Source organism: Sorex fumeus, unplaced genomic scaffold (assembly GCF_029834395.1).
Source record: "Sorex fumeus unplaced genomic scaffold, SorFum_2.1 ptg000033l, whole genome shotgun sequence".
NCBI classification, from domain to species: domain Eukaryota; kingdom Metazoa; phylum Chordata; class Mammalia; order Eulipotyphla; family Soricidae; genus Sorex; species Sorex fumeus.
Window position 1 is genome coordinate 10,518,113 of NW_026606090.1, and position 10,505 is coordinate 10,528,617.

At 53.9% G+C, this 10,505-nt stretch overlaps 1 protein-coding gene across 1 annotated transcript; it reads left to right on the forward strand.

The window, feature by feature from the left end:
* Positions 1-792: 792 nt before the first annotated feature.
* PLA2G12A (phospholipase A2 group XIIA) lies at positions 793-8,271 on the forward strand. Its single transcript, XM_056116885.1, has 4 exons — positions 793-1,031; positions 4,457-4,533; positions 6,063-6,228; positions 7,066-8,271. The coding sequence occupies exons 1-4, from the start codon at positions 833-835 to the stop codon at positions 7,182-7,184; spliced, it is 561 nt and encodes a 186-aa protein (XP_055972860.1). The 5' UTR covers positions 793-832; the 3' UTR covers positions 7,185-8,271.
* Positions 8,272-10,505: the final 2,234 nt, after the last annotated feature.

Here is a 10,505-nt window from a genome sequence, read left to right on the forward strand (position 1 = left end):
AAAATAAAAAAAAAACTGCAAAGAAGTGATGTGGGAAGCCGGGGCAGGGGGCGGGGAGGCTGGAATGGGCAGAGGGTCTTCTTGGCCCTGGGCAAGCGCTGGACTACGCGCTGGAGGAGGGGGTGGTCATACTCCTGAACAATCAATAAACGATGGAAACTAAGGCGAAATCGGTACAAAAGGGGGAATACACGACCAAGACAGCAACTCAAAGAATGAGAGCTTTCCATTATCCGGAGAAGCGTGAGCAGCTCTGCTCCGGGGAGGCGATGCGCGAGGAGACTCAGGAAACACGCGCAGAACACGACCCCGGGAGGCGATCGAGTGAGCAGGAGGACGCCCCGCGGCCGGCCAGGGCGCCTCTGCGCACGCGCAAGGGTCAGACGACGTGGCCCGGCGGGAGCCCCGCCCAGCAGAAGCCCCGCCCAGAGACTCAGCCTTTGCGCCCCGTCGAAGCCCCGCCCAACTGCCGGGTCTTCCCACTTAGAGGAAGCCCCGTCCTGAGATCCTGCCCCTCGGCAGCCCCGCCCAGCGGGCCTGACCCGGCCTCTCTGCCAGTGCCGGGGCCCGACAGAAGCACCGCCCAGCGGTCCCCACAAGGTCGCCCCGCCAACGCCGCGGCCCCGCAGAAGCCCCGCCCTGCGGCCCCGCCCCGCGGAAGGCACACCCCCTGAAGCCACGCCCTCAACCCGCCCAAGAACCCCCGCCCCGAACAAGCCCCGCCCCTCCCGCATAAGCCCCGCCCCGTCCGCGGAAGCCCCGCCCCGTCCCGGAGGCCTCCTGGGAGCGAACGCGGGTCCCGCGGCTGTCCCAGGGCTCGGCTGGTGCGCGCATGGCCCGGCTGCCGGGCCTGGTGGTGCTGCTGCTGCTGCTACCCAGCGTGGCGCGCGGCCAGGAGGAGCCGAGCACCGACTGGAGGGACGCCCTGAAGACCCTCCGCGACGGCGTGCACAAGATCGACACGTACCTGAGCGCGGCGCTCGATCTGCTGGGCGGCGGGGACGGACAGTGCGTGCACAGGTGCGGCGACGGTGAGTGCGGGCCGGGCACTGGTGCGCGCATCGGTGAGTGCGGGCGGGGCCGGAGACTCCCCCCTGCACCGCGCAGAAATGCTCCCGGGATTGCTGTTTCTCGGGGCGCGCCGTTTCAAGCTTTCCGGAGCACTGGTTGTGATTTCCTTTCTCTTTTTTTTTACTAATTTTTTTAATCCCTGCAAAGGTACGGAATATTGAGTACAGACTTGATGTTCCCAGTGGTTGAGCGAGTTCTGATCCGAAAGGATGATTTTCTTAGATGCCTCTGCTTTGTGGGGGACTGTAATTTTTTTCTTCCATTTTTTTCCAATGCTGTTTTTTTTAATTTATTTTTTTACTGAGTCACCGTGATTGCTCCATTATTTTAAACCTTTAATTCTGTTTGAGAACATTGTTGGTAATAATAACTCAGTATTTCAGGAAATGATCTCTTGAAGTTCCTGGCTCTTTGCTTAAATATTTTAATCCAGAGTAATTGGACTCCTTTGGAAATTTGGAGTGCTAAGATAGTTACTTAAGGGATGTTTTTCAAAAAAAAACTGGACAGGGCCCAAGCAGTAGTACAGTGGGGAGGGCACCTGCCTTGCACAGCAGCTGACCCAGGTTTGATCACTGGCACCTCTATAATGGTCTCGCTTAGCCTGACAGGAGTAAACCCTAAAACATCTCCAATGTGGCCCAAAAACCAGAGTGGGGGAAGAAAAGACATTTGGACAAGATCTGAACTTGCTTAATACTTAGTAGCGCCCTGATGTGAGAAGTAAAGCCAGATTGTATGTGGAGGAATTCTGAAAGTACCATGTCTTGTAAAACACTGATGCCAGCTATATTTCAACTCTAGAGATTATTTATAGTTTTTTGTTAGCTAAAGAATGATCTTTCTGCAGATCATTTAGCAGAAAGAATGAGTTCCTTCCTCAATTTACAGCCAGATGTTCCCCTGGCTTGCAGTCAGGAGGGAAGGTTTGCCTTCTAGGACATGTCAGGATAATGATCACTGGAAGATAACAAGGTGCTTTCCCCAGGTAGGAGTCCTGGTCCCCTGCCCTGCCTTAGGTATGTAGACATTCGCGTGCCTGTTACGAGTGTGCGAGAGTCAGCAGTGGACAGAAGAGGAGTACCCAGTCCTCAAGTAGGGGGCTGGGAGGGGACAGTGATTGAGTGGGGTTTTATTTTTGTTTTGGAGTCATACTGGGTGATGCTCGGGACTCACTCCTGGCTCTGCATTTGGGGTTCACTCCTGGCAGTGCTCAGGGGATTCAGCCTGACTTGGGGGGTAGTGGAGCAGAGAAAGGAGGTTCGCGAGTCTCTGCAGGCACCTGGCTCCCAGGCTGTGCAGGAAGGCCTCGTTACTGGGGCGGTACTGGACGGAAACATTGGAAAGTGCTGTCTGATGGATTCATGCCATGGCCAGGACCCGAGAAGGGCTTCAGAACACAAGTGCAGGCCAGCCCTGAAGGTCGCCTAGGGCAGGACGAGTTTCCATGACGGCGATGGGGAAGGCTGGCTGTGGGGGAGCAGTCCTCAGGCTGTGCTGAGGTGTCTGAAGGTGAACGGACTGGAGACTTTGGAGTGTGGCATCTTCCTGGGGCATGAGGGTCCTGGCACAGCAGAAGGTGACCCATGAAAACAAACGAAAGGGTGGCCTGAGTGGGGAGCTGTGTCAGCAGGCTGCACACAAGGAAGCCAGGCCTGGCGCTGCACGGTCCCCTGAGCACTGTTTGGTGTGACCCCCCACCCCCCACCCCTCACAAGTCACTTCTGCCTTGCTCTTTTTTTTTCTTTTTCTTATCTTTCTTTTTCTTTCTTTTTTTTTTAGCTTTTTGGGTCCCACCCAGCAATGCTCAGGGGTTACTCCTGGCGCTGCATTCAGAAATTACTCCAGGTGGTGCTCCCAGGACCATATGGGATGCCAGGGATCGAACCTGAGTCAGCTGCATGCAAGGCAAACGCCCTCCCTGCTGTCCTATCGCTCCGGCCCCCCTAGAGCTTTTTGTTTTCCCTTGCTGAGCTGGAGCTGGATCCCGGGGGCTCACTCACACCCTGTGAAGAGGTTCCTGGTGGGGTGGGCAGAGACCGTCACCACAAATGGCAGTGCCTGGTTCCTGAGAGGGTCCTGGCTGGGGGTGAAGGTGCAGGGGTCCTGGGCGCTGCCCAGAGGGCAGCTGACGTGTCCTAGGTTGCGCCCAGGGAGCTCGGCTGGCGCCCCAAATATCTGGCTGTGCTGGGTCGATGGGCCTCATACTTGGGAATGTCCGGGAGCGTTTGCCTGTTGCCGGACAAGCCCAAGTGATTGCCTGACGCTCATCCTTGGAGCAGGAGCTGAGTTTTCTGGCAGTGGGTAGTTAAAATGTTTGCGTCAGGAAGAACCAATGGGTGTTTGTTTCATTGTGGGATCAGACTCAGGGCCTTGCACACGCCAGGCTGGTACTGTGCCATGCACACACCCTCCTGGCCTGGAGCTGGCCATTCCCTGTGGGTGGTGGGCCTCTGCGCGGGGACGGAGCAGGGGTTTGTTCAGACTGAAGTTGACCTACATCCCTGATGGTGTGTAGGGAGGAGCTGCTGGGGAGCACTTGGCAGTGACCAGCACCATGCATAGTGCTGGAGAAAGACCTGGAAATGGTCCTATGCCTGCAGGCTGAGGTCCCTGTCTGAACGCTGACCATGATCTCCTCAGTGGGACCTGTGAATGAGCAGCTCCTCCAGCTCGGCTTCAGTGCTCAGACTCCCGCAGCCCCTGGTTGGGCCCTGGGAGCACCCAGCAGGGGCCTGTGGCACTTGGGCCCCTTCCGGCCAGGCACGTGCTGGACCATGTGAGTGGTGCTCTCGTCCCCACACTGATTCTGGAGTGTTCCCCACACCGATTCTAGAATATGTCTCGGTGGTCACTTCCCAGGACGGCTTATTGTCAGGAGCATTGCCTCCCCTTGTCCCCACCCGGTGTTTTTGGACGGTAAAATGGACCTTCAGTGAAGTGTCCACAGTCTGCGGGTGTCCTCGGGGTGGCTGTGGGTGGTATTTGCAGGTGGACCCCTGCCGAGAGGCAGTCCTGTCACACAGAGGTCTGACTTCTTGGCCCTTCCTGTTTTCGGGGCCGAGGTTGGGGACTTAACGGTGCCATCCCACGCCTGGGTGGGCTCTCTGTCCCGGGGCCTGCAGAAAGGGTTTGTGGGGTGCCCAGGAGGGCTTGGGGGACAGGGCAGTGTGTTGAAGCGGGGGCTGGGCCACACCCAGTGGTGCTCAGGTGTGACTCCTGGCTCCGTGCTCCAGGATCACTCCTGGCAGGGCTGCGGCAGAGTGGCGGGGAGGGCATAGCCCATGTTGTCTGTTTCCTCGGCCAGTCTCATGCATCGTGGGCCTGTGTGGGCCATATTTCCTGTCCTGCTGAAAGGTGACGATGACTCTGTTTATGTTTGCAGGATCCAAGCCTGTCCCCCGATATGGGTATAAGCCTTCCCCACCGAATGGATGTGGCTCTCCACTGTTTGGTGTTCAGGTAAATATTGCTCTCTCCCTCTCACTTCCTGAGGGAAGGCTGCATGATGCTTTTGACAGAGGCAGGACTCTCCATTTATCCTCAGAATCACCAATAACCTCGCTTGCTTACAGCGATCAAGGTTACCCTTTATAGTGAAGCCACATAAGTTCTTTTTTTTCTTTTTTTTTTTTTTTCGCTTTTTGGATCACACCCAGCGATGCTAAGGGGTTACTCCTGGCTCTGCACTCAGGAATTACTCCTGGCGGTGCTCAGGGGCCCATATGGGATGCCGGGGATCAAATCCAGGTTGACTGCATGCAAGGCAAATGCCCTACCCACTGTGCTATAGCTCTGGCTCCGCCACATACGTTCTTACAGAGCCAGCTGGGATAAAATTCCTGTTTCACGTTTTTAATCTTGCTGATGCTTATACTATTAAAGTGATATTAGCACCCGAGAGCAGGCTTTAAGGAGGTGGGAGGGTAGCAGTATCTGGGGCCATACTATCAGGAGCAAGTATGATATTCTGAGGCTGAGATGAGGCTGAGTGGGTTTAGATGTGTTTGAGGCTGGGAGATCCACGCCAAGTGTCACAGGGAGAGACAGGCTTATGGGAGTGATTCTCAGACAAAGGAGTTTTATTAGAAAGCCACTGACAGTGGTTAATGATATGTTCACTGTATCACTGTCATCCTGTTATTCATCGATTTGCTCGAGTGGACACCAGTAACATCTGCATTCGTCCTAGCCCTTCGATTTTAGCAGCCTCTCCTTACTCATCCTTCCCAACAGTATCGCATTGGAGGCTCTTTCAGGGTCAGGGGAATGAGACATATCATTGTTACTGTTACTGTTTTTGGCACATCAAATATGCCACGGGAGCTTGCCAGGCTCTGCCATAATGCATAATGATATATATATATATATATAAATATGTGGGCTGCAGCAATAGCACAGTGGGTAGGGCGTTTGCCTTGCACGCAGCCAATATGGGCAACGCGAGTTCGATTCCTCCGCCCCTCTCGGAGAGCCCGGCAAGCTACCGAGAGTCTCTCGCCCACACGACAAAGCCTGGCAAGCCCCCCGTGATGTATTCTATATGCCAAACACAGTAACAAGTCTCACAATGTTACTGGGCCCGCTCGAGCAAATCGATGAACAACGGGAGGACAGTGACAGTGACAGCAATATATCAGTATCTTTAGCGACCGGGTGGACTTTTAAAGATGAAGCTGCAAAAACCACCACAAAATAAAATTTAAGTGTCGGGACTTGAAGGTTTTCTGTGACCCTTAGTAAGGAGCATTTTACTGGGCACAGAGCACAAAACACTTTGCAGCATCCAAAATGCAGATGCGCCAAAATTCAGGGGGAGCCTGGAAAACTCTTGGTCTTTGCTTTCTGTTGTTTCGACTTGCTTCGGACCTTGTCGCCAGCCGGTCACTGACCGAGGGACCTTGCATAGCCTGGCACTTTGGGGCAGGCGGGCGGGCGGGTGGGCGGCTCTGCAGGGTCCCTGCGAGCTCCATCCCTCCTGCCTCCCACAGCTGAACATCGGGATCCCGTCGCTGACCAGGTGCTGCAACCAGCACGACCTGTGCTACGAGACCTGTGGCAAGGCCAAGAGTGACTGTGACGAGGAGTTCCAGTTCTGCCTGGCCAGAATCTGCCGCGACGCACAGAGGACCCTGGGGCTGGCCCAGCACGTGCAGGGTGAGGCAGGGCCCAGGCTGCCCCACTGGTCCTGTCCAAGGGCCACGCAGGCTGGCCCTGGAGATCTGGGGGTCACTGCCTGTTCGAGGGGAGGCAGTGACGTCGTTGGTGACAGTCACAGATGTCTCCCGTGGGGGCTGGCACAGGAGGGGAGAAGAATCCATCCATCCAGGGCCTCGGGCCCCATTCATGAGGGAGTGGACATGTGAAACCCCAGTTCCATGGGGCCTTACGTGTAGCACATTGGTAGCACAGTGGGTGGGGTGCTTGCCTGGGCCTGGGCTGATCGAGGTTCTGTCCCCGGCACTGCCTGTGGTCCTTTGAGCCTCGCCAGGAGCGACCCCTGAGTGCAGAGCCAGACTGGAGTACAACTGATGTGACCCCAGCTCCTTCACACACAAATTCCCTAAAAGGGGAGCACATTGGGCTTAGACGTAGAATGTTCTAGGTTTGAGCCTCAGCTCTGCCCCTGCGTCTCTGTGTCGGGGCCCTGGCAGCCGCTGGGAGGACTCAGCGTCCAGTGATGCTCCAGGAGGTGATGCGTATGGTGAGGGAGGCAGAGTCTAGTCCACAGAGGGCTGGGGAGGGGGCCCTTGTTGAGTGGTTACGGGTGACATGGCCACTCACAGGACATTCCCATGCGGGCATCTGTAGGTGGCGGTCACTATGTGAGGAGAAGGGCAGTGCGAGGGACCACAGGGAAGCGGGCGCTCGCTGTCTACTGTTCCATTTGTTCTTGCATGGACCCCGGGCAGCGGGGGGTGGGGGGGTGAGAGGAGGGGCCCCTGGTGACTCTGGCCGCAGCAGGCAGCCCAGTGATGGCCCTTGTCCCCACAGCCTGCGAGAGCACCGTGGAGCTACTGCTGGACAGCGTCCTGCACCTGGGCTGCAGGCCCTACCTGGACAGCCAGCGTGCCGCCTGCTGGTGCCGCCACGAGCAGAGGAGCGACCTCTGAGCCTGGGATTGGACCCGCCAGCGCCCGCCTTCAGCTGTGATGGGGTCGAGTTTTGCACAGACACCGCTTGCTGCTCCGTTTCCACAGCCAGACAATCGACCCAGGAACAGAGCCAGGCCAGAGCCATAGGAGGGCAGGGAGGGCCCTGTGTACCACCGTGTACTGCTGTGCACACGGCCGACCCAGGTTCAGTCCCCAGCGCCCCATATGGTCCCTTGGGACCCTCTAGAGAATACCCCCGAGCATAGAGCCAGAAGTAACCCCTGAGCACAGAGCTGGGAGTAACCCCTGAGCACAGAACTGGGAGTAATCTCTGAGCACAGGGCCGGGAGTAAGCCCTGAGCACAGAGCCGGGAGTCAGCCCTGAGCACAGAGACAGGAGTCACCCCTGAGCACAGAGACAGGAGTCACCCCTGAGCACAGAGTAGGAGTAACCCTTGAGCACAGAGCCGGGAGTAACCTCTGAGCACAGAGCTGGGAGTCAGCCCTGAGCACGGCCAAGTTGTGGCCCCTCAATGAAAACAAAGGTCAAACTTGAAATTCCTTGTAAGTTATGTTCTATATGATCTTAGTTGGAGTTACAGGAATTCCTTGCGGAGAAGTAAATCATATACATTTTTAAACATACCTTTATGCTTAGAGGACTCTTCTGTCTCCGTGTTTTAATTAACACATAATTATTTCCCGTAACCCACTGAGAATGAGTTAGGTCTCATTTCCGTTAATAACGGACTTGGGCACAGGTAAAGGTGTTGTGACTCTTGCACAATTGGAACCATCAGCTGATAACCTCGGGGAGCGAATCCAGGAGATGTGGGTGTTATGTGATGTGCCTGGGAGGGGCAGATGGACAGGTGGACAGTGTGCAGAAGCAGGGACACGTCCATTTTTCAGGTGACATGTCACGTCGGACTGTGAGCTTTCCCTGTCTTGTATAAAAGGTGAATATGTTATTTTCATCCGCATCACGTGTCACTGTTGTTGACTTCGGTTCCTTATCATGATGAGTGTTCTTCACAGCCAGTTTGGGGATATTTTAAAACACTAAACTTTTCCTAATAGCAGTCTTAATAAAAATGGTTCTTGATACTGTTTTTTTTTTTCTTTCTGGTTTTAACTATGAAGTTAAAAGGAGTGACAAAGCACGATTCATTCCCTAAGCTTTCTTCGGTAGACTCTCCTTGATGTGGCCTAATAAGTGAACAGTACTTGTTACTTTGTAAGAGCAAATCCTAAGAGCAAACCCCAGAGCCTGTGTGGATGTGGAAAAGTTACATCTCTGTTAAGGATGGAGTTGAATACAGGGCAAGGAAGAATTCGGAATATCTGGAGAACCTTTCATGCCCCAGGTGGGCTGGGGGTCCTCTGTGCCCTTTGCTTCACTGTGGCTCTTCCTGGCAAACCCCAGCCAGAATTATTAAATGACCACCTGGAAAACATCATCTCACAGCCGGGGGCAGAAGACTGGAGAGAGGGAAGGGTCCCATTCCTGACCCTGCCAGTGACCTTGCTGAGCAACCCACACTTTCCCCGCCTCATTGTGCTGTTCCTTCAGGAGACAGAGCCTGTGGCCTCTTTCACTGTATTTTAAGACTTGTTTGTTTTTGTTTTGGAGTCATACCCGTGGTGCTCGGGGGTTACTCCTGGCTTTGTACTGGCAGTGCCTGGGGGGGTCATGTGGGATGTATCACTTGTATCACTTGTCATCTTCAATTTGCTCCAGCTGGTGCCAGTAACATCAGTAACGTTATGGGATGTAGGAAATAATATTCGGGCTGGCTGCGAATTTAAAAATGTGCTCATTATATTGGAACTGATTTATGGGAAAAAAAACTGTTTTGGACTTAATTAAAACCAAAAAAAATTCAAGGTAGGAGGCTGGAGAGAGAGAGTTCAGTGGATAGGGTGCTTCTTGCCTTGCACATGGCCAACCCAGGTTCAATCCCCAGCAATCCATATAGTCCTCTGAGTCCCGCCTGGAGTAATTCCTGAGTGCAGAGCCAGGAGTAAAATCTAAGCACGGCCAGCTGTGACCCAAAAACAGAAACAGAAAAGGAGCAGCAGAATGCCCATTCTGCTGTCCTATCGTGCCAGCCCCTCAAGACTGTTTTAAAGACTGAGGTTGGGTCCGGAGCAATAATACAGTGGGAAGGGCATTTGCCTTGCACATGGCCAACCCGGGTTCGATTCCCAGCATCCCATATGATCCCTGAGCATCACCAGGAGTAATTCCTGAGCATCATCGGTATGACCCAAAAAGACAAAAAAAAAAACCCAAAAAAACAAATCCTGTTTTGTGAGCCCATTGTTTAATTCTCAGTATTAACTACTGAGATACTTGATCAGGTAACTTAAAACTTACAGTACATTTGTGGATTTTCTTGGCAACTTTAGCCTTCTCCCGAGGACAGACTTAAGAATGTTTATATGTTCTGAATTTTTTTTCAAAGAATTTTAACTGGACTAAGTTTAGATGTACAGAAGAGAAGCCGTGGTGATAATGAGACACTGCTGGTGGGTCACTTAGCCCTAAAGCTAGGAGAAACGCCTGTGGAGAGGAGATCCGCTGACACCATGACCACACCGAGGGCCCAGCCTTGTCTGGATGGTGCTGCCTGTCCCACAGTGTCTTTCCCAGGAGCCCATCTGGGTACCACGGAGCAGGTGCCGGCGGGGTTCATGAGTGTCTGCATTCCCAGCATTTCTTGTTTTTCTAAATTTGTACAGTTTGGGTGAGACTGGTGAGGTGTTTTATCAAATACTCTTCAGGTTTTGGGTTTTGTTTTTTTTTTTTTTTTTTTTTTGCTTTTTGGGTCACATCTGGCAATGCACAGGGGTTACTCCTGGCTCTGCACTCAGGAATTACTCCTGACGGTACTCAGGGGACCATATGGGATGCTGGGAATCGAACCCAGGTCGGCCACGTGAAGGCAAACGCCCTACCCACTGTGCTATCTCTCCAGCCCCAGGTTTTGGGGTTTTTTGAAAATTTTTTTTATTTGTGAGACAGACCATTACAATGCTGCTCACGGTTGGGTTTCAGTCATTCAGTGTTCCAACACCCATCTCTCCACAAGTATACATTTCCCACCACCTCCACCACCAGTGTCTCAGTTTTCCTCCCACCTTTCCCGACACCTCACCCCCCAATCTGCCCCTGCCTCTATGGGAGGCACTCTCCTTCTCTCTCTCTCTCTCTCTCTCCCTCCCTCCCTTCCTCCCTCCCTCCCTCCCCATCCCCCATTTCCTTCTGTGCATTAGGTTTGTTTGCAATACAGGTACTAAGAGGTCATGGTGTTTGCTCAGGGCATTCAGCATTTT